Source organism: Stegostoma tigrinum, chromosome 26, assembly GCF_030684315.1.
Source record: "Stegostoma tigrinum isolate sSteTig4 chromosome 26, sSteTig4.hap1, whole genome shotgun sequence".
NCBI lineage: Eukaryota > Metazoa > Chordata > Chondrichthyes > Orectolobiformes > Stegostomatidae > Stegostoma > Stegostoma tigrinum.
Window position 1 is genome coordinate 10,015,599 of NC_081379.1, and position 25,201 is coordinate 10,040,799.

General features: G+C 39.5%; 1 protein-coding gene across 1 annotated transcript in view; it reads right to left on the reverse strand.

Annotated features, from left to right (window-relative positions):
* The window catches only part of chek2 (checkpoint kinase 2), a 36,955-nt gene that overhangs the window by 4,293 nt on the left and 7,461 nt on the right, over positions 1–25,201 (reverse strand). The window contains exons 5-13 of the mRNA XM_048555994.2: positions 21,823–21,931; positions 16,874–16,942; positions 16,731–16,795; positions 13,853–13,952; positions 9,025–9,111; positions 7,157–7,320; positions 5,573–5,688; positions 5,015–5,100; positions 1,970–2,050 (exon numbers count right to left, since the gene is read on the reverse strand). Of these exons, the coding sequence (XP_048411951.1) occupies positions 1,970–2,050; positions 5,015–5,100; positions 5,573–5,688; positions 7,157–7,320; positions 9,025–9,111; positions 13,853–13,952; positions 16,731–16,795; positions 16,874–16,942; positions 21,823–21,931 (877 nt within the window). The remainder of the gene's footprint in view (positions 1–1,969; positions 2,051–5,014; positions 5,101–5,572; positions 5,689–7,156; positions 7,321–9,024; positions 9,112–13,852; positions 13,953–16,730; positions 16,796–16,873; positions 16,943–21,822; positions 21,932–25,201) is intronic.

Consider the following 25,201-nt stretch of genomic DNA (forward strand, 5'->3'; position numbering starts at 1 on the left):
TTTTAATTTTCAGGCAGCACGAACTTATGTAGCACATAGATAGGACATGCTAAAAAACCTCAATAGGTTCTTCATACGAGCACACAAAATCAGAGAAATGGACCATTCAGCCCTTGGATCTGCTCAGTCGTTGAAGATCATGATGGCTGATCTGCTTGTGCTTCAAATTCCACATTTCCATTTACCACCAGTAACCTCAGATATGCGAAACAAAAAAAAATTGAAATTGTTGGAGAAAGGCAGCAGGTCTGGCAGCATCTACGAAGAGAAAGCAGAATTACCGCTTCAGGTCTAGTGACCCTTCTTCAGACCCATAGATATTTGTTAGGTAACAGTGTCAATCCACCTCCATGACAAGAGCCTGCCTCCACTTTTGGAGGCAGTGTCCAAACTCTCAAGCCTCAGGAAATAAATTCTCTTCTCTGTCTTAAAATGACAATCTCCAACTTAATAAATGTCCCATGGTTGTGGCCTGACTCCCAACATCCCTTCCACATCCACCTTATCAAGGCTATTCATGATCTTGAATACTTCAATCAAGCCTCACTTCACTCTAAGTACGATGGGAACAAGCCCAGCATGCCCAACCTATCACAATGGAGACAACCCGCTTATTCCAGGTATCAATCTAGTAAACACCCTCTGAATTTCTGTGTGCATTAGTTGCCTTTAAGATGGTTGTAGTGAGCTGCCTTGTTTCCAACCTTCAGAAGTTTACACTATGACTACATGTTGCTGTGTCTCTACTTATGAGCTTTAGGAGAAGGATCTTCTGTGGTACAAAGAAGAAAAAAAAAAGTACAACTGTTTGATTTAAAAACAGATTGCACATCAGTTAACAGTAAACTTAGCACCAGTGTGACATTCAGCAGTGTGCAGATTAGTGTATTTTTTTTTTTAAAAATCCATCCTTCTATGATAATCTGGAAAGCACACTTGAAAGCAAACTTTCAAAAGATAATTGAATATATGTACAAAAGGAGAGGAATAAAAAAAGTAGGACTTTAAAACAACAGCAAATTAAATGACCATCTTTTAAAAAACAATGGGTTGAACAGCCTCTTTTCAGGCTGTGAAATAGAAAGTATAAGGAAAGCAGACAAGTGATGAATATTTCAGCACAAAGTTAATGAGGCCCATCACCCATTTTAATACTTCACAAGTTCAGAAAGCAAAAAAGGGCCCTAAGAGAGGCAAGACACAGATTTAGATCTGCAACAGGAGCCCAAACGTGTACCATAAATTTAACCCAAAAGCTTGAGCTATAGAAGCACAGCAGAGATTAGAGGAGATCCCACGGCCCAGGCATGTTGCTTTATACGGAGTCCTTCAATACACTTAATGTGCACTGTACTTTACTGTTACAATAAAACATAGCTAACGAAACCAACTGTTAGCCCACAGCTGCAAAGTTTCAGAGAACTTTGGGAAACATCACAAATTCAATCAATATCCTACTTTCAGAATGGATCTCCATCTGCAATGTCTTGTCTGCTCCATTTCCCTGCTGGCTTACTGGGGAAAATGCAGCTGATTGACAGCATGCTCCATTCAGTTCACATTTGTGCTTACATTATTATATGGAATTTGGATGGTGGTAGTGCTGGACATTCAGGAGGTGTGGAAGGCAGAATCTCATTTTATATTTCTATCCATGTTTGTTTTTGGTTTTACACAAAATTATCAACCTTAAATGTGTCATCTGGTCTACAACTTGAACACTGTTGCATATACATGCTTTTTACAAGAGGTGGCCAAACGTGAACGCTGCACTTCAAATCTGGTCTGACGTGTGCATTGAAAAAAAAATTTCCATGGAAGACTATCTTTATTCCTACAGGCAAAATTCCACATGCAGCCTCTTATATTTCAAGCATCCACTGCATTAAGAATGAATAAAGTTGTGCTAACAGCAAAGGCTAGCATTGTTGAGAATAGAATTACAAACACAAGAACTGACTTTCCTTACCTGACCAGTTGTACTCAGGGGCAACGTTAATTCAGTCTGAGCATACATCAGTTGTTTTGCCTTTTTCTTCATATCTTCATCCTTGTTTGAAATAAAATTCAGCATGATAAAAATTAATAGCTGGTTCAATTTGATAGAAACTGTGTAGAACTCTATTACATAACCAACCAATCACAAGCTGGAGATGCCTTTGATGAAGGGAAATTAAAATTAACACAAGACTTAAAGAAGATGCATTAGCCAAGGAAGATCCTGAAGCCATTCTAACCATAACAGGGACCTGATCCAGACCAGCCAGCTGGGCCCCTACCCCAAATTCAAGCTGCTGTGATAACTTGCACGTTGTAACTTGAAACAATGGTTAGCATTGGTAGAGGTCCTAATATTCTTTTCATTATATGTCTCAGCAGAATCTCTCCTGCTGTCATTGACCACTTTATGTAGGTGGGAAGGTTTAACAGCATAGGAGGCAATCATTTACCTGCTTTCATGAAAGAGCTGAATTTTCTTTGCATTAGCCATAGTTAAAAGCCCAGATTTAAAGTAAGACTTTGACACTGGACACTGTTCTAACAGAATCTAATCAATAATTCAAAGCAGTTTAATTTTGTCACTGCTTTCCTTTCTATGCTTCTGTTGTGTAGAATCTAGTGTCACTTTTTTTAATATTCAATTTATCAATCTGCTCCTCACCCAAATGCCAAAGATGTTGGCATGTATCCCAGAACACAGAGGGACGCCCAGTGGCAAGATAATATCCAAGGTTCTGACCAGTTTTTCAAAAGATTTTTTTTAATATGGTTGTCACACTGAGGCACTGGAGAATTAGCAATGCAAATAAATAAACTGGGTTAGGTACAGACCAGACAGCCTTTCATTGGTAGTGGGTAATCATTTTGAGGTGATGAAACAGGACAAAATTACTACAAGTTATCAATAATTAGGCTCATCCAGTCATTCGGATAAAAAGAGAAAAGAAAGATCTTGAAGGTAATATCAAGCATTTTCATAAAATGAAACACACAGAATCTTGTGTATGAAATTATTTTAAAAGTACTGCCATATCAGGCGGACAAAACATCAAGAGGTTGGGGAGACAGCTGTCAAGTGAAATTTATATTCAAAAGGTGTGGTTCAATGCACCTTAGAAGCAGAAGTGAGTTCAACTGCAAGGGCAAATTGATAAATTGATAAAAAATGTGATACTAGATTCTACACAACAGAAGCACAGAAAGGAAAGCAGTGACAAAATTAAACTGCTTTGAATTATTGATTAGACTCTGTTAGAACACAGTGTCCAGTGTCAAAGTCTTACTTTAAATCCGGGTTTTTAACTACGAATGCAGTAGTTGCAAAGAAAATTCAGCTCTTTCATGAAAGCAAGTAAATTAGAAAAGCAATTCGAAAATCATAAATATTGACTACAAATAAAACAATTCACCTAGCTATGTCTGGTACAAGACAAAAAAAGAGGTATAATTTTACAAGGGGAAAGGGTCAGCAATTTTCTGACTTAGCTGACACAATAATTGTTAGGATATGATCCACAAGAAACAAACAAAACAGACACAATCACGGGAATAGGATTTTAAAAATTGAAAAGGCAAATAAAGAATTTGGAAAAGCATATATATCTAGATAAATGATATTGCGGAAGAGCAAGTAAAAGCTTACGGATGATCTTGGAGAACTGGCAGAGCACAATATATCAAGTGACCTCGGGATATAAAATTCCAGAATTTGACTGAATAAAGTACAGCCAATTTAACTTGTCTGAAATGGCAAGGAAATTAAACAAATTTCTTTCCTAATATCTCCAATCCTTATTTGCAGAACATGCAATTAGTCTGTTCAGTTAATGTCTTGGTAACCCATTAAACACCCAAGCCTAGACAAGGAATAACAGTAGCATTAGTTCATATGACCGCTCAACCCTGATCCACCACTCAAGAATGTTGCTGATTTTCGACAATATTCCTTTCTGGCATTATCCGTGTACGCCCAATTTTCTTACATTTTTAAATTCTATCAATCTGTCTTAAATATACTTATTAACCAAACATCTGAACTTTTTAGGATTGACAGTTTTAAAGAATCATAACACTGAGGAAATTTCTCATTTCAATCTGAATGGCCAGACCCTTATTCTGAGACTATGACCCCTAAATCTAAACTCTGGTGAGTGGAAACACCACATCCTAGCATTTACTTAGCAATTACAATAAGTAGAAGTGTTTTGTTTTTAAAATGGCGTTATGGATTCACCTTGAAATGTCAGCATACCCATAATGTAAACTGGCACAACAATGCAGTCTGGCATGTTTAAATATCTGGTGCGTGACTTGAAGCCACTGTAATTTGTAGGAGAGAGTGCTATTGATGAGGTTGGTTGGCTCCCAGAGATGGTTTGTTGTTCCGCAGAGGTTTCATTACCATGCTAGATAACATTATGGTAACGCAACATCCGTGGAACAACATACCAGCTCAGCGAGCCAACCAACGTCAACACGCACAACCTGAGCTAGAAATCTACTCCAAAACCTTAGAATACTATTGAGTCATGAAAGATTTGCATAGCCAGTTGAACTTCCTTCAATATGACCAGTGTTGTGTTCATGAATACCAGAAATTCACATAAGTTCTAGTAAATTCTGTTGCACCAGAAGTAAAATTTCCAAGAATAGATCATTAAGAGAGAGAGAGAGAGAGAGAGAGAGAGAGAGAGAGAGAGAGAGAGAGAGAGAGAGAGAGGAGATTGACTCCTCCAGAATTTGGAACTTCAACAAAGCTGATAAAATTGATAATGTCCTAAGGAAAGAAACATGGTCAGTGTTTTGTGTTAACCTTAGTTAGTCAGACAGAAAATTTGAGGATGATGAGTAATTTGATTAAACTATTAACATGTGGTGATCCCAGGCATAGTAGGGTTTGTGTTTCAGTGCACCTTCCAAAGTGGGTTGTGGCAATCGTAGCAACCAGCTTTAAGCAATATTCCAAAACAACAGCCAGTGTCAACACTTCAATACTTTTAAAAGCCATCTCTACCTGCATCCACGAGTGATTAAGAGCATCCTTTGTTGTGAATCTTTTATTCGGGTCCACATTAAGCAGCTGCTTCACCAAGTCCTTTGCTAAGCAGAAATAAAGGTGAAACGTTATTATGTGCAGAAGAAAGTCAAACAGGATAACAATCAATTGCTCATGCTCAAAAGATTTTTTTTAACAATTCTCAGCTTCCAACCATGAGTTCATCTATAAAGGAATATAGCTTTAGTTTAGGTAGAAATGAGCATTAAATTTCTGCTGTCTTTCATTCAAACCTTGCTGCTACAAAATTACTATTTATGCTTTCTTACATTTTTGTCTTTAAATAAACTGGTAATCCCTCTTTGTGACAATCATGTTGGCCGAATACTCCACACCAGTGTCTGTACCGAATTGAATGTCCAACACAATTCCAGTGTTCACAAATGGCAATAACAAAAAAGGTGGCTCCGGGCTTGAGGGGTAGGGTAACTTACAGTTTTAATACTTTGAACACTGATCATGTTTCACTCAATGCTTTACCTTAATTGCAAATTGTGAAGTTAGCCTCACGCTTACCTGCTTCAGAGACGTTTGCCCAGCACTGTGGGATGAACTTGTAATGTCCTTTTATGATTTGATCCCTCAGATTCATGTCCTTTATTTGATCACTAAATGGCGGGTATCCACCCAAGCTGAAAAACAGAATGCTTCCGTCAAACAGTTCTAGTATTCTATAGTATTCCAGTATTCTATACTATTCTCCATTCTAGTAACTATAGAGGGACCTAGTTACTCACTTTGCCAATCACTCACCAGATATTCTTCCAAAATAATACTTTGTACAAGACATTGATGTCAAGCTCCTCTTGTTGGACTGAGTTATGTAATAAGACAAAAAAATTCATCCCATGAAACATTACGTTATCTTCAAGTACTCCAGTCTTCGTGTACCTGGAATAATGCTGCCTCAAGTGCAAGACCAAAATTTTATGAAATCTTTAGTATCCACCCATTTCCATAATTCACTGGGAAGGAGGGGGTCATGCCCTCCTTGCTGGCTGACCAAGTAGTACTTGCATTTTAAACAGAAGTCAAAACAAAATATACAGCTTACGTTCACTCTACATTAGAACAGTACAGCGCAGAACAGGCCCTTCGGCCCTCGATGAACATTTAGTAAAACAAATCTGTTCAGAAGAAGAATCAATAAAGATCAGCCGAGTCCTTTTAAAAGCTTAGTAAATCAATGAGAAGTTCAAGAGACTGAGGAAGGGTCACCGGACCCAAGAGGTTAACTCTGTTTTCTCCTTCACAGATGCTGCCAGACCTGCTGAGCTTTTCCAGCAACTTTGTTTTTGTTTGTTAAGTTTAAGAGAGTTATCATTACATGAATTTTAAAGAGATTAACTCCACATAAAATGACACTTTCCCGCTAATAGTTCTCATATAGGAAGCATCACCGCTTTGAACTTCTGTACAGTACAAACAATGCAAAAGAATGTCTAAACATGAATGTACAGTTAAGAATGCACAGAAAAAAGACCTACTTGTTCATTCAGCCTGTCTCTTCCAGTTCATGCATCGCAATACACAGAACTCTCAATGTCAACTTCTGATTTGCACAGTTCAAAACTACAAACTTGTTGCTAGTCTTTTAATGGCTTTTTTTTTTAAAAAGATAAGTTAAAAAAATACATTTCCTAAGACTACAGTATTATTGTTAGATGCTGTACCTTCCTATGTTAAGAAGCAATAACTTCAATTCGCCTAAGAAAAGAATTGATCCATACAAAAGCAAAGTGCTGGAGAAAGTCAGCAGGTCTGGCAGCATCGGTAGTGAGAAAAACAGAGTGCACACTCACTTTTCAAAGAAAGCCCTGCGTTACACAAAGGTTTATAAACTAACAAAGCGGTTCTGAGGAAGGGTCACCAGACCTGAAACATCAACTATATATTTTCCTTCACAGATGCTGCCAGATCTGGTGAGCTTTTCCAGTAACTTTGTTTTTGTTGTGATGATTATAAATGATCAGTTCACTTCAAGCCTAAAGTGAAAATTGTAATTAACTGTGCTTCAATTTACTAGATCACTGTTCAACTAGAAGTTTCCATCCAAAAGCCAACACTTCAGTTGAAATTCATACAAAGCAAGTGACTTACCATATGAAAAGTATAACTCCTAGGCTCCAGCAATCCACTGCTTTGGAGTACCCACCTGCTCCAGCACCCAGTAACACCTCTGGAGCTAGATAGGTGGGTGTTCCACATAATGTTTTCATCAGGGATGTTTCTCCCAAAATCTTTGAAAGACCGAAATCAGTAATCTTGAAAAGAATAAAAATAGTGTTCTACAATATTAAATGCAACTTTTTAAAGAGACAAAGTGCCTCAAAATCATTTTTATATATTGAAGGATTTCAGTTAAGCACAGCCATGTTCCCCGATGAATGAAGGAAAACAGAACAATTATTAAATATGGCTTGCATGAAGCTATAAAAAGACTTAACAGTAGTTTGCACAATTTACACAGCATTTAACATGGTTCAATATGCTTTGCCACAACACCTGCAAGCAAAGAAGAGTAAAGGAGCAAAACAAACTTAAAGGATCGGTTTTTTGGGATAACTCCAAATCCATAGTTTAAATTAGTTTGCTAAACCACCCACATGAAAAGTGAAATTAATACAGATGATTAATTAGAATAACTTATTTATTTAACCTATTTTTGTACTCGTCTTGTGCAGAGATGTTATTATTACACACCCCTGGAGAAAGTGGGACTGGAACCAAGGCCTCCCAGTCTGGGATAGGGGCACTAACACTGACATCATATGCTCTTGGGTACTACACTAAAAATACATCAGATGAGAGTTTGGTCAGATTAACCTGTTTGATTAGCAATTTCTCGGCTATTAGTACACCAAGGTGTAACAACAACAGTAACATACACTGCAATAGTGGGGGCTCAGTTCAGATCCCACCAAGACAGCTAGGAGTTCAAATAAAATTAATAAGTCTGGAAAATAAAACTAGCCCTGAAGTGACAATGATGAAACAATCATTGATCTTCGTAAAACCCTAGTGTTCTTCAGAGAAAGAAATTTGCAGCCTTTATCTAATGTGGCACACACATGCATTCAGACAGATAATAATGTGGCTGACTCTTACTCATCCTCTGAAACGTCCTCAAAGTGGCTAGAAAAACAAGTCACTCAGCTCTAGGGCAAATAGAGGTGGGCAACAAATGCTGACCTTGCCTACATCATTCACATTCCATGGAAATGAAACAAAACTGACTTGATTTTTCCCCCCTCCCCAAACACCCTGGAGTCTAATGACAAATTTTAAAGAGATGCTGCTCCTGAACCAGATAGCAGACAAGGATTTGGACTGTAAGGTATGTTTTAAAAAGGATACAGAATTTTAAGGAAGAGATTCCAGGACTTGACCTCAACAGCTGCTGTGATAGGAAAATGTAGACCGAGAAATTTGGTCTGGTCTGAGTTAGGATCATTATATTCCCCATGAGGATTTGCTGTGGTCACCAGTGTTGTGGTATTTAAAATGTGGTACAAAAGATCCACAACGAGGAGAAGATTTAAAAATTAAGAGCCAGAAAGGAAGTTAGCAGCAAAAATTGCCATATTGTCAAGCAACAGTTGATTTCAACTAAATTATCAGACTGAGAACATAAAGAAAATGAAGATGGAAATTTTTGACAGACAGAATTTTTGGAATATTGGCTAATATCAAGGGTACAGACTTTAATAAGGGAAAGTCATTTAAATACCAGGATATAGAAACAGTCATAATCAGATTAAGTGCAGCTACAGTGTGTTACTACATAGAATTTCATGCAGGAATGAGACTACAATTTGGTAAAACAGCCCACACACCATGAAGATAATACACAACACTGGCAGACGTTCAATGCATTATTTTATTGCCAATCCAAACATCATTGGTGCTCTCCCAACACTATCTGGGTTTTACCAGCAGATGGCATTAAACTGCATCGCAATCTGTACCTTAATGAGGCAGTTCTCTTCATTGTTCGCAAGCAATACATTCTCTGGTTTGAGATCTCGGTGGGTGATGTTATTGTCATGAAGGTACTGTAAGTAGATAGAAAATTTAATGTCCTCCGATTCTTTAGATTTTAAACTAAGTTATATTTTGTTATACTATATTGTTATCGCATGATTTAGGATCTTTGTGCATACATAGATATCCAGACTTCCAGTTTCATCACTGTTTCAAACTAACAATTGAGGGTAGAGCAGTGACAAGAAAAATGGAGCTTCATCAACAGAGTTTAAATATCTTGTTTCAAGCTTCCTAGAACACGAGAAGCAATAACATTCACTTATTCCCCCCTCTCCAACTCTACACGTTTCCCCTCTCCCTAATTTTTTGCTCTGTGGCCACAAAAGCAGCAAACCCTTCCTGATGTGCAACCTTTGACAGTGTCATCCAATGTTAAAATATTCTCAAGTGAGGAATAACAACAGCAAAGCCACATTTTATTGCCCTTTTCCTGTTGGCCTCCAATTAGGCTGTGGGCCAATTCTCAAATAGTAGTTATTCTTTCTTAAACTGCAGTGTTTGCCAGCTCATACCAGAGGTAGTTAAAAAGGTCCACCACATAATTGTAATAGAAACAGAAAATACTCAGGTCAGGCAGCATCTGGGGAGAAAAAGATGATTTAACATTCCGGGTCAACGACTTTACACCAGAACCGAAGAAAAAAGGTTAGAAATGTAATAACCTCTAAGTAAGTGAAAGGAGGAATGGTAGATAAAGAGGAATAAAAACGTTCTGTGCAAAAGCAGAAATCCATAGATATTAAACAAGGGAGTTGGTGGTACAAGGGCACAATAAATGGTCAACATACAAGAAACAAATGGTCTAAAGGTGACTGAAGCCAGAACGATGAACAGCTGCCATCCAGAGGGAGAGGGAGAGGGACAGGGGGAGAGCGAGCGCGCGAGAGAGCGAGCGCGCGAGAGAGCGAGAGAACACAGAATAAAACAAACCCGTAAAGCAAAAAAAAACAGTATCAGTGCAGAGATTGTTGAAAGCAACACTGAATCCAGAAGGCTGTAAAGCAGTGAGCCAAAAGCGGAGGTGTTATTTGAGTTTGTGCTGAATTTTAGTGAAAAGCTGAAGGAGGGCAGAGAGGTCAGTGCAGGAACAAGGTGAGAAATTAAAGAGACAGGAAGCCTTAAGCTTGGGAGGAGCAGCCTTGCACACTGGAATAGAAAAGTACCACAAAAGCAGTGACCCAATCAGCTAAAGTTTCCCTAATGTTCTATGAACAGTAATATAGTAAACTGAAAGTACAACACTGTTACGTATCAGAATGTTTGCAGCCTGGGATGACGGACAAAAGTAAAATAAAGCAGGTGCTGTTTACATGGAAAGGCGTCTTGGGAAAAGGAACAGATAATGTATTATATGGCATCATGCTGGAGGTGGCAAAAGCAGAGGATGATCAATTGAAAATAATGGCTAGCTGTGTGGAAGTTAAGGACTAGTAAACCCTATGATGGGCTGGCAGGAAGGAGAATGGCGACAAGTATAGAAAAAGGAGAGGGAAATCCTTAGCTGAGGAAAAGGGAAGAAATATCAGAAATGCTAGAATGAAAGACTGCACCATTGGAACAAGGGAAAAAATTTGAGCGAATAGAATGAAGTTTTACAGGAAAGAGGACATGAGATAGCTGCGCAAGTCTACAGCCTAGGCTCAGAAACAGAGAAGACAAGAGGGAGATCAAATAAAAGCAGAGATGGATAACATTAAAACGGGAGAGAAATGTGAAAATTGGAAGCAAATCTGATGAAATTTTCAAGCTCAGGACAATAACATAAAATTGGACTGATACAGTCAACAATACACTGTAAACAAATTTAAAAAAAGGCAAGAAAGGGGCTTCAAAGGGACAGGGTGAAGGAAAATTTAACAGTTCTTGCAGTTTTACTTTTCCCACATGGTAAATTATCTGTCAAAATGAATTTTATAGGTTACAGCAAAGATTGACCATCTTTCAAGTAGTAATAAATGAACTATTTTAAGTAGGTGCTCAGAGCATGTAGAAAGAGAGAAAACACTAACTAATAAATAAAAGGGTTGGAACTGTTTGGGCTTTTGCTGAGGATGCTATAATATTCTAGAGATTTGTTTCATTTCCTTCTCCTAGGTTGCGGATGCAAGGGGGGAATGAATCAAGGGTTAAAATACGGGAGTTAAAATAGTCAAAGAATGGGATGGGGCACATAGTTCCAATGGCCCTTTTCTCACCCTAGATAGAATCGTAAATTACATGAAACTGTCAAACACAAAATCAAAACAATTGACAGTTTTTAAAAACAAAATCAGTAAACAAAATTCACAGTTCTAAAATACTAGATATTTAACCAGAGTTTTATCACCTTTTGAGACTTCTGGTCTTTTTTCCTAGGCCCCTCGGAACTTTTGGTAGCGTTTTGACAATGCAAAGTCGTGCTCCCACATGAAGTTCACCAGTGTGGCCATTCGTTAGGAGGCTGATGAGATGCGAATAAGTTTAAGCCTCAACAACCACATGTACAAACACATTGAAAATCAGATGTAATTAAGTCAAATTTCAGGTTTAATATAGGTTCCAGTAAAAATGTTAAAGTGCAGTTGCTGGAAGAGAGAGAGGACTACTTTTGAAGTTCTGGGAGACAGAGTAGCAGAAAAGTTTTACTGTGTCTTAGCTTGTAAATGCACTGTCTAGTGTAACACCGAACCATGTAATACTTGGTTCAAATTCCATTTAGTGCCGTTAGCTGAGGTTAGCAAAGGAACCAATATTATGTGTTACACTAGTCCTATTCTTGTGATATTCAATCCACAGCCTGATTTAATTTCTACCTGTTGGTATAATATGCTTATATTTCTTACTTCAGCTATCTCTGCTACAACTGCAAGCTTAGGAAATTCTATTCTCAGCATTAGATAAGTAAGTAAATGTGATATTCACCAACATGGGTTAATCTAAGGAAATCATTCTGAATGCAGCAGAGGCAATATTACATAGAGAGGACTTTGGTGATTAAAAGGAACAAACATCTCCCTAACCAATTAGGTAAAAGTACTGAAAAACAAATAAAAAGATCAGAAGGCAAATTCAATGACAAATCAAATTTAGAGTAGGTGGTGAGACAGAGATAGAGAAGGGGAGGCAGAGGAGATAGAGACAGAGACAGAGACAGAAACAGAGACAGAGACCTTCATTTTAAAATTTGACACTTTAAATTTCAGCAACTCAGAACCTTGATACGACTCTTTCCACACTAAATTTTCACTTTCTGGGCAAAAGAAGTGGTTTGCCAGTCATTGTCATTGTTAAATCAGTACTTGCAAGAACTACTAGAATTCTGCAGTGAACTGATGGAACATTTACCAACTCAACAATTTCATGAATATCAACAGAACGTTAAGGTGAATGATGCAAAGAATTGGCTAGCAACTTGTGACAATTCGGTTACCCCTTCTTTTCTGCAAGTTACTAGGCAATTTGCACATCATTCACATGCTTTCAACACCCCCCTCCACCCCGGTAAATTCTGGCATTAACCAGTAAAAGGCATTTTAAAATTAATATCTATCTCACCACTCTTAAAAAAATTATTTCTGCAGTTCATATTTCGAACACAAATAGGCATGCTTGTTTGTTTAAATTATGAGGCAAGAGAATTTGGAAAACAGTCATTTAAAATGATACTTCACAAGTCAGAAATACTGAGATTCGAGCTTAAAATTTAAGAGCAAGTTGAGCCAGTAATAACAGGATACTAAATCTGATGTGTTGCATGACAGGGAGGCCCTCCAATGGGTTTAAGAAGTGAAAAATGTTAGCAACATGAAGAAAAATATCCCTTCTTATCAGCGGAATAGGGAAAGAGAAAATGAATGAGAATGTTCATTTAAATATAGTGTTTCTCAAGACTATTATATTCATATTCATGCTGACGGGTTTCTCAAGATCGGTGGCTGAGACATACAAGTTTCCAGAAAGCTCACCTCACCTCACCCCAGGAGGAAAGTCACAGATGCATAATAAGCCTGCGCTCCATCATACAGCAAACAAGCTAAATTAGTAGCAAGGGACCGCCATCCATCTGGAGGAAGTCCCACTCTTTCAGGCTGCTGGTCAATTTAATGGTGGGGGTAGTAGGAATGGATTTGGAACAATCTGTTCAATCATGTTAATGACATATGTGGAAGGCTTAAGTGAGCTTTTTACATACTTTACTGTACCTCAGCTTTTTTTATTTACAATGAAAAGCAGCCGGGTGTTTTAGTATCCACCCATCCTTTGTATTGTGGGAATGAGCGCAAAGTGCTTGGCAATGCAGAGGTACTCATCCTATCATACACGCATCCTATCACATGCTTTGCATAGGGGCAGGCTAAATCTTTGCATGGTGGGAAGTATGGTAGTGGTGGTGCGGAAATGGAGTGTGCAAAAGAAAACTACAATAATTCGTACATTTCATCATTATGCAATGACTCTGATTAAAGAGTGAAGTGAGGAAAGGATCATGCAGTTCCATACTCCTTTGTTATTTTGAAAAGCACACTGACTATTAATATCGCTGATTGATAAGTGAATGAGCAGCTGGAATTCATGACAATATTCCAGCATGAATCAACACGTTCTGCAGAAGAAGTAATTTGTTAGAAAAGCAGGACAAGAGTAACAATTGGGATAACAAACAACTTTCTAAGCCAGAAGAATGTATGGATTGGCTGCTTTTGGCTCATCAGAATGGAAATGAGTTGTTTTGGTTGCTTACAAAATATAATAGAAATCAGAGCTACGTACTTGAACTGCAAGAAGCATCTGATAGAACAGCAGTTTGGTCGTTTGTTCCTTCAGTCCTTTTGAGCGGACTACTCGGTCAAAAAGCTCGCCACCTTCCATCCTTTTAAAACAAAAATATAAATTTCTCAAAAAGAATTTATTTAGCTTTACATGACAAGATAATTTGATTTTGATATGAATTCGAGATTATCTGTAGCATATAACAAAGGATACAAATGAGAAATTATTAAAATATGGTTGCACAGAATTGAATCAGGAATTGTAGTTATGGGATGTAATTATCATTGAGTATAAACAATCACACCGGGATCCTTTGGCAAGTTCAGAGTTATAACGCTTAATACATAAATTTTGCAGCAAGCAATCCAGTTTTAAGTGAAAAATGAAATTGATCAAAAGCTTAAAGCAGCAGCCATAAAAATGTACTGATCATACATCTAAATAATGTTTTAAGTTAATAGTCATCTCCATTCATAATGTGATTTAGTACACATTGATACTTTTCTATTAATAAGGCAGCCTGTTGCAAAATATAGCTAGCCCCTCAACACAACTTAAATTATTTTAATGCCTCTCATTAATTGCTTAGTTTCTAGAAGGTATTTGATAGCGTGCAACATCAAAGGTTATTGCAGAAAATAAAAGCTCATGCTGCAGGAGAATACATATAGCAAGCCAATATTCCATCTAAGCCTAACAGATAGCAGAGAGTAGGCACAAATGGGTCTTTGTCAGTTTGGCAAAATGTACATGTGGTGTATTACAGGGATTAGTGTTGAAACCTCAACTCTTTACAATTTATATCAATTAAAGGACCAAAGGTATGGTTGCTAAATTTGCTGAAAGAAAGGCATGAAAGTTTAGCTGTGAAGAGAGCCAACAGGTGCTACACAGGGATACAGATAATTTGAGTAGGCAAAGAACTGGCAAATGGAGTATAAAGTAAAAAAGTGAAATTGACTACTTACTTTCCAAGAAATTTTATATAATTTTATTATATAAACAGTGAGAGTCTGCAGAATTCTGAAAAACAGAGGGATCTGGATGCACTACTGCGAGGCATACAAAAAGGTACATATGCAGGAACAAGGTGCTCTCAGTTAAAGTTGGAGCTGCATTCCTGAAAATTTTCAGCTTTAAGTGAAATGACTTTTAGTGAACCATGCTCTCCCATAGCTATGTTAAAACTAATGTTAGGATCCGGAAGACAATGTTTACCTAGAGCAGCTAACGTCATAGTTGAAATATTGCACAATAAACGTGCAGCACAATGCATTCCTAGTTGAAATAACATGCAAAGCAAAACAAGGACAGTCTCAGTATAGAAAGCAGGCTTCATGCTTTTACAGAAGTTTTTAAGTAAATTTACATTCCTGTTTAAGTGAAGTTCCTCAACCATAGTACCTCTATTGGTAAAGTACTGCTAGATAGAGAATTATTTTAAACAAATAACTGACAGCAGTTCCTCTATTCATATTGATATTGATATAAACAGAGAAATTTTAAAAGCTAAGATTGAAAATAAAGTTTACTTCAGCACCCTAGCACAGAAACTTTTAAACAAACAAAATTTTGACTGTAGGACGCAAAAAGTGATGTCTGCTCTTGCAGCGCAAGCCAGGGTTGGGGAGAGGGTGGGGCAGGGGTAAATCATTCATGATGCTACACACAGTGAAAACAGATATGACCAAAAATTAAGGAATGTTAAAAGAGAATGGTACTTTAAATGACAGGACATTTAAAAAAGCATTAAAGTCAAAACAATTTTTAAAAAGGGAGAACTAAATCAAAGTCCCCCTCCACAGTAAGAAATGAGGCAAGTTATTAGGATGTTATACTTCATCACAAAGGAAATTCAATATAAAAGGAGGGAGATAATCGTTCAAATATACAAGGTACGAATGAGACCACATCTGGAAAGTTATGTACAATACTGGTCACCTTGTTTAAGGAAAGATGTAACCATACTGGTAGTAGTTCACAGAGGGTTTACCAGGCTGATAGCTTGAAAGAGAGAGGTGTTCTGATAAAGAAGGGTTGGACACGGCTTGCATTCACTAGAGTTCAAAAGGGTAAGTTGCGACTTCTTTGAAACACAAGATCGTGTTTTGACAGTGTAAAATGTGGAGAGGATGTTCCCTTTCATGTGAGGATTAAGAACTAGGAATCACTTTTTAAAAACTAGAAGCCTCAAATTTAACATGGATGAGACATTCTTTCTCTCTCAGAATGCTGAGTCATTAAACTCTCTTCCTGAAAAGGTGACCGCAGCTTGAAGAAGGTTCGGAGATAAGTGGGAATGAGAATTACAATCAGTCCAACTGTGATCTTACTGAAAGATGGAACAAGTTGAAAGGACAGAATTACCACTTCCGTCTTTTTTTTAAAAAAAGGATTTACCTGTGAAGGGGCAAACAAGATTGGAGGTAAACAGATTATCGTCAACAGTCTCAAAAGAAAAACAAAAATCATTCAAGCAGTGAAAGTGTTAGTGAAATACTCAATAGGTCCACTATAGCTTTCTCCCCCATACCTCCACTACTTTTTAAAGTTAATTTAATTTTGATCTCATTATCTCCTACAACACCAATGACAAAGAACAATTGAAGTTGCTTTGCATTTAGATACACAGAATTAATCAGTGCCTGAGTACTTTCTATTAGACATATTCTTAACATGCTTAATCAAGATGCCCATTTAATGATCTGTGATTTGCCTAAATTTATTCCACTTTCGAACAAGGGGATGTTAACTGCATTAAAATTATTTTATTTCAACCTATACTACAATAGAAAAAAAAAGGCAGAGTTGACTTCTTCAGTAATAAGGAAAAAAGGAAAATTTCCACAAAATTATATCAAAAAGGTGTAGCACTTACAAATCCAGTACAATGTAGAATGAGTCTTCAAAATCAAACACCTCCTCAATTTTGATTATGCAAGGCTTCAAGAAAAAAAAATTCAATTATTTATAAGTCAAAAATTAACATTTCAATGGAATAAAGTAAACAGTTTGACTTACATGGTCCAATTTCTTCAGAATCTCAACTTCTGTTGCAACATTTGAAGTGGAACACTTTGCAGCAGCATCCTGCAGAGGAACAGAATTCCATTAGAAACTTGGAGTAAAATAGTTCAACGCCAGTAAACTTGATTCACAAATGACAACTGAAATCAAGTTATATGAAAATGGTTAAAAATTTTAATGCATCATTGATCAAGACAGTTTGAAGCAGCAACGGTATGAATGAGGGGTAAGTCTTTTGGCCGCAAAACTAATTGTCAACTGTTGCATCACATGCAAATATTCTGGAATGGCAATTTATTTGGCAGCCTTTTGTATATGAGCACACTCCTCAGTAGGAGCAATTACCTTAGAGGCAGGATACACCTACAGAAAAATGGATGCACACCATCCCACTTAAAAGATTTGCTGCATTCAACAGCATGCAGAGTTTTAGGGGCAAGCTGGCAAACAAAAAAAGAGTGGCTGAACTGCTTTTAAAACTGACTTGTACAGCATGGAAACTGAAGAATTAACAGAATATTTGGTATATTAATTCACAAAAACATTCCAAACAAAATTTACAGCTGCCTACATACACTGTGTTAAAAACTACTTTACAGCAGCTCAAGATTTGAAGCAATTAACAGCTCTAGTGGAAAGCTCTGATCATTTCATTGTCAGACCCATCACGGTGACATATGCTGCTGACGTTTAATTCAATAAACAGCTTTATTCATTGCCATACAGAGACACTCACACCTGTTAAAAATGGAAAACATGCTTAGAAGAGAATAGTTACTTGAGTATGGATTCATTCCCTGTAGATTGTAAAGAGAAGCCTGTGGTTGATTAAATAAAAGGATTCTGATTTCACAATACATATTCTTCCATTTATTTTAATGCATAAAACTTTCCTCTCGTGTAAGTCAGAAAAGTTATAGACATCAACTTGCGTTAACCTAAAACCACGAGCCAGGAATCTAAAAGTTTTCTTTCCTGAAGCTTCTGATTTATGTTTCATAAATAATATCCCAAAAGACACCAACTGTTTCTTTGTAAATACTATCAAAACTAAACTGAGCCATGTGGTCATTCTACATGTGCAAGCCTACACATGAATGTCTACTATGCCCCCATTAAATGTATATCTCATCCCAGAAGCACAAAGGACAGCTATATCAACTAACTATTGCCTTGGATGATACCGATAAATTCAATACACTAAGAGGGAAACAAATCAGATATTTAGGTCTGTGCAGCATAATATAGCACATTGTTATTTGTTCAGATGCTGAACATTACTTGACGCCAGTGAGGTGCGCCCAATCTGGATTATTGCACTGCCTTTGTAAAAGGAGAAGAATACATGTCACATTGTAAAGGCAGAAGACATCTTGTAAATTATAATTTGTTCCCAAGTCTCATTTCCCATTTCTACGCACAAACATACAGTCTCAAAGGATGCCAAAAAAAATTTGCAGAATAGCAGGTGCTAAACTCTGTCATAAAAGACTCAAATCAAAAAGCAAAGCCAGTAAAGATTCACCAACATTTTTAAAATCCGTTAATGGGACGTGGGCATTGCTGACTGGGCCATTTACGCCTATCCTTTCTAGGCCTTGAGAAGGTGGTGGTTAGCTGCAATTTTTTTTGAACCGTTGCACACCATGGAGTGGGCACTGGGATTCCCACATATCTGCTACTCTTTACTGCTAGCTGGCAGTCATAATTTTGGAAGGTGTAGTCTAAGGAGCCTTAATGAATTTCTACAGCACATTTTGTAGATAGTACAAACTGCTGCTACTGTGCATCTGTGTTGCTGAAGCTGCACTCATCCAGATAAGTGGAAAATATTCCATTGCGCTCTTGACCTATGCCTTTTAGATGGTGGAAGGCTTTTGGAGATTCAGGAAATGAATTACTCACTGCAGGATTCCTAGTCTGACGTGGTCTTCAAGCAAGAGTTTTATATGGCTAGTGCAGGTTAGTTTCCTGTCAATGGTAACAAAGGATGTTGATAGTGCTGGATTCAGCAATGGTAATGACACATGGTGATGATGAGATGACAATTAGATTATCTCTTATTGGAGACAGTTAATGCCCAGCACTGGTGGGACCCAAATGTTACTAGCCACTTATCAGCCCAAACCTGATTATTGTCCAGGTCTTGCTACATTTGGACACAGGCTGCTTTATTAGCAGAGGAGTCACAAATGTTGCCAAACATTGTGCTGTCATCAACAAATATCACCACTTCTGTCCTTATGATTGAGGAAAGGTGACTGATAGCAGCATACTGCCCTGAAAAACTCTTGGAGCTGAGAGGACTGACATCCAACACTCACTGCCACATTCCTTCATTCCAGTTTTACTCCAACTAACAAAACTCTCTCCACAACCTCCTCACCCCTCCAAACCTAACTCCAATTCACTCCAGTTTTGTTAGGACTCCTTGATTCCATACTTGGTCCAATACAGCCTTGATGTTAAAGCAGTCAACTTTCACCTCAGCTCTGAATTCAGATCTTTTATCCACGTTTGAACCAAGGCTCAAATGATGTCAGGAACTGAATACCCAGTGAAGTCCAAAGCGAACGTCAATGGACAGGTTATTGCTGAGCAGGTGCTACTTGAAAGCACTGTTGACTACACCTTTCAACACTGTACTGATGATCGAGAGAAGATTGATGGGGCTGTAAACAGCTGGTTTGGATTTACCCTGATTTGCATGCAGGATATAACTGGACAATTTTCTACATTGTCAAATAAATGTTAGTATCGTAGCTGTTCCGGAACAGCTCAGACAGTGGTGCAGCAAGTTGTCGAGCACGTCTTCAGTATCATTGCTAGAATATTATCAGGGCCCATTGCCTTTGCAATCTAGTGCCTTCAGCCATTTCTTGATATTGCATGCAATTAATCAAATTGGCCAAAGAACTCTGAATGCTTGAAATCAGAAACAAAATCAGAAATTGATCAAAAAACTCAGGTCTGACAGCATCACGGGGAGAAAGTAGAGTTAACGTTTGAGGTCGAGTAAACCTTCTTAAGAATTGTTCAGATATTTTACCTACTCATCACATCTTGATGAATATTGCAGGAAATGATTCAGCTTTACATTTTGCACTTATGTGCAATGCTTCCTTACGGATAGGGATATTAATGGCATCTTGTCCTCTAGTGAGTTGTTCAACAGTCCACCACCATTCACGACTGTATGTGGTAGGACAACAGACTTTAAATTTGATCCGTAGGTTGTAGAGCTGCCTCGCTCAGTCCATCACTTGCAACTTATGCTATCTGCTGTGCTAGTCCAGACTTGTTGTTTCATCAGATGACACTTCATTTTTAAGATGTTCTTGGCACTGCTCCTGACATGCCATCCAGCACTTTTCACTGAAACGGGCTGAACCTCTGGCTTGACAGTAATGGTAGAGCTGGGAATTTTCCAGATAAAGTTGCAGATTGTATTGAAATACAATTGTGCCTCTGTTGATGGCGCACAGCACCACTTCCATGCCCAGTCAAGTTGTTAGACCTATTTGAAGTCTATTCATTTAGTAATGTGATATAACAAGAGAGAGGGGATCCTCAGTGTGAAGACAGGGCTTAATCTTCACGGGGACTGTGTAGTGGTCAGTCTGTCATAGACCGATGCATCCATGGCAGGCAGATTGGTGAGGATGAAATCGAATATCTTTTTCCCTTGTTTGCTCCATCAACATCTGCTTCAGACCCAATCCAGCAGCTATGTTTTTTAGGACACGATAAACTTAGTCAGTAGGGATGCTTCTGAACCATCCATGGTGATAAACATTGAAGTTCCTCACCCAGAGTACATCCTGCAGCCTTACCACCCTTGGTGTTTCTTCCAAGTGGTGTTCAACATGGATGACTACTCCATCAACCAAAGGGTGGTGGGGTAGTACGTGGTGACCAGGAGGGTTCCTTGACCAGGTCTGACCTGGAGGCCAGAGTCAATGCTGAAGACTCAAAGGGCAACTCCCTTCCGACTGTATAAACTGCATCATCACCTCTGCTGGGTTTACCCTGTTAGTGAGACAGGACATTGAGATGACAATATTGTTTCCTGGAACATTGTCTGTATGTATAATTGCGCAAGAACGACAGTCAGACAAACAACAACCTAACTAATCGGAGACATCTTTCTCAATTTTGGCATTAACCCCCAGACATTGAGGAGGAGGACTCTTCATGATCAACTAGGCTGAGTTTGGCATCATGCCTTAGTCAATATTAGGTGTTTCACCCAGTTTCATTCCTTTTCTTCAAGACATTTTATGCATACAACTGAAAGGTTCACTTGGCCATTTCAGAGGGCAGTAGATAGTCAAACATATTGCTGGAGATATGGAGTTACACTTGATAAAGGAAAACTGCTGTGCCACAAGTCATGAGCAAACCAGATGGGTGTTTACAACAATATTTCATTGTGTTCATTAGATTTTCAGTCCCAGCTTCTATTGAATTTAAATTCCATCTGCCAGGGTGGGTTTCAGACCCAGGTCCCCTAAACATTACCTGGCTCTCTGAGATTAACTTTTGATACAAGAAATTAACTTTTGAAAAAAGAATTCCCTATCTTGTTGAGAATTCCCAATCATGTTCTAGACAGAATATCTCCGTAACGCCAGTTCCCTTCCTACCCATTCAACCACAGACGCCAACCAGTCCCTAATGAACTACAAGATTTTGTATTCACAATGCCTGCTATAGACAAGCTTCTGATTTTAATCCTAAACTTGTTCATTGAGAGTTAGCATCAGTGCTACTATTACTATTTTCATGGCATGCTTTGAATCGTGTCTAGGTTTCTACTCAGTTTAATAACGTGTATAACAAGAAGGTTCCCTCAGTTTATTGATGCTAATCTCCTTTGGCTTCAAAACAAAAACACAGATTAAATTACACAGATACTGTGTAATTCAGTTGGTCATACTTACACTTCGCTCAGATACAAGTTGTGCAAATTTGGGTTTATGTACAATCTTCACAGCTACCTTCTTACAGTTTGACTTCTCAAATGCCAGTTTCACTTCTCCACAAACACCCCTGCAGCATTAAAAACATTGTAAAATTAGAGATTAATCCAAATTACATATTGAAAGATAACGCAAACTGCGCATAAAACTAAGCTACAGAAGGGACTTGGCTTCCTTACACCAAAGATTATACCTATTGACAATCTAACAATTTGCAGATGTCATGGTGGTGCTTCTTGTCTGCATGGTCGGGATGAAAAGTTGTAAAATGGGATAGCTGTCTACTTCAATATATAAAGAGCTAAACTGAAACAAGGAATTTCAGAGTTCATAAATGGCACCAAGAATTACTCGTAACAAAACCAATTCAAGAGGAATACATTGTCCATCCTTCATTTTAAATTGAGTGATTTCAGAGCAAAAATACTGTTTGCGAATTGCAGGTTGGAGCTTATTTACTTTTGATTTTGGTTTATGCCAAGTTAATTGATTCAGTCAATACATTTTTCTACTTCATACTAGATTAGACTTTCTCTTAAAATTACTTGAGGAATAGCACTGCAAAACTGGGACTGCATCCCTCATCACCATCCAGGTACCTTTACTGAAAGTGTGATCACGTACAGCTGAAATGTCCCTTCCACAAAGGTCCAATCCATGTGAATTTAGATCACATAGATGAATGACAATTTGAGAAAAGTGCAGAGGAATCCAAGAGCTCGCAAATCTTAGCATTGAAAAAGAAGATCAAACTGCTTATTATGAAATATCCAAACACTGCAGAAAATAGTGGAAAATACAATTGATCCTTCGAAAATGATCATCACAACTGGTCTCTTTTCCAGAGATAATAGGAACTGCAGATGCCAGAGAATCCGAGATAACAAAATGTAGAGCTGCATGAACACAGCAGGTCAAGCAGCATCTTAGGAGCACAAGAGCTGAAGTTTCAGGCCTAGATGCTTCGTCAGAAATAGGGGAGGGGGAGAGGGTTCTGAAATAAATAGGGAGAGGAGGATTGAAGATGGATAGAGGAGAGGATAAGTGGAGAGGAGACAGACAAGTTAAAGAGACAGGGATGGAGCCAGTAGAGGTGAGTGTACGTGGGGAGGTGGGGAGGGGATGGGAGGACGGACAGGTGAAGGGGACGGGATGAGGTTAGTAGGTAGGAAATAGGGGTGCGGCTTGAGTTGGGAGGAGTGGATAGGTGGGAGGAAGAACAGGTTAGGGAGGGGGGGACGAGCTAGCCTGGTTTTGGGATGCAGTAGCGAAAGGAGATTTTGAAGCTTGTGAAATCCACATTGACACCATTGGGCTGCAGGGTACCCAAGCAGAATATGAGTTGCTGTTCCTGCAACGTTCTGGTGGCATCATTGTTGCATTGCAGGAGGCCTGGAATGGAGGTGCAGTTGTTTATTGCAAACTGAGCATAGGTGTTCTGCAAAGCGGTCCCCAAGCCTCCGCTTGGTTTCCCCAACGTAGAGGCGGCAACAACGGGTACAGCAGATGCAGTATACAACACTGGCAGATGTGCAGGTGAACATCTGCTTGATGTGGTAAGTCTTCTTGTGGCCTGGGATGGGGTTGAGGGAGGAGGTATGGGGGCAGATGTAGCACTTCCTGCGGTTGCAGGGGAAGGTGCCGGGTGTGGTGGGATTGGAGGGGTGTGTGGAGTGGACAAGGGAGTCGTGGAGAGAGTGTGGTCCCTCCGGAAAGCAGGCAAGGGTGGGGAGGGAAAAATTTCTTTGGTGGCGGTGGCAGATGGCAGAAGTGTCGGAGGATGATGCATTGGATCCGGAGGTTGGTGGGGTGGTATGTGAGGACGAGAGGAATTCTCTTTTGGTGGTTATTGTTGGGACGGGCTATGAGGGATGAGTTGCGGGAAACACGGTTGAGGGCGTTCGCGACCACCGTGGGGTGGTGGGGGATTCTGCTCCTTGAAAAACAAGGACAATGACATCTGAGATGTATGGGAGTGGAATGCCTCATCCTGGGAGCAGATGTGGCAGAGACAAAGGAATTGGGAACAGGGGATGGCATTTTTGCAGGAAGGTGGATGGAAGGAGGTGTATTCTAGGTAGCTGTGGGAGTCGGTGGGCTTGAAATGGATATCGGTTTCTAGGTGATTGCCTAAGATGGCGACAGAGAGGTCCAGGAAGGTGAGGGAGGTGTTAGAGATATTGCAGGTTAACTTGAGGTTGGGGTGGAAGGTATTGAAGTGGATGAACTGTTCGAGCTCCTTGTGAGAGCACAAGGTGGCGCCAGTACAGTCATCAATGTAACAGAGGAATAGGTGGGGTTTAGGGCCAGTGTAGGTATGGAAGAAGGATTGCTCCACGTAACCTACAAAGAGGCAGGCGTAGCTTGGGCCCATGCAGGTACCCATGGCCACCCCCTTTGTCTGTAGGAAGTGGGAGGAATCAAAAGAGAAGTTGTTGAGGGTGAGGACGAGTTTGGCTAGGTAGGTGAGGGTGTCAGCCCTGCGGGACAGGAAGAAGCAGAGGGCCCTTAGGCCATCTGCATGGGGAATGCAGGTGTATAGGGACTGGACGTCCATAGTAAAAATGAGGTGATGGGGACCGGGGAAGTGGATGTTCTGGATGAGGTGGAGGGCATGGGTGGTGTCACGGGCATAGGTAGGGAGTTCCTGGACCAAGGGGGAGAAAATGGAGTCCAGATAGGTGGAGACAAGTTCGGTGGGGCAGGAGCAGGCGGAGACAATGGGTCGACCAGGGCAAGCAGGTTTGTGGCCTTTCCAGAGGGACCACTCTGTGACTTCCTTGTCCACTCCACACTCCCCTCCAACTCCACCACACCCGGCACTTTCCCTTGCAACCACAGGAAGTGCTATATCTGTCCCATGCCTCCTCCCTCGCCTCTATCCCAAGACGACTTTCTACATCAAGCAGATGTTCACCTGCACATCTGCCAATGTGGTATACTGCATTTGCTGCACCTGTTGTGGCCTCGTCAACATCAGGGAAACCAAGCGGAGGCTTGGGGGCCACTTTGCAGAACACCTACGCTCAGTTCGCAATAAACAACTGCACCACCCAGCTGCAAACCATTTCAACTGCCTCTCCCATTCCTTCGAAGACATGTCCATCCTGGGCATCCTGCACTGCCACAACGATACCACCCAAAGGTTGCAGGAACCCTGCAGCCCAATGATATCAATGTAGAATTCACAAGCTTCAAAACCTCCCCTCCCCCTACTACATCCCAAAACAAGCCCATCTCATCCCCGTCTCTCTAACCTGTTCTTCCTCTCACCTCTCCCTTCCTCCCGTTCCCCCCATTTCCTTCCTACTAACCTCATCCCCGCCCCCTTGACCTGTCC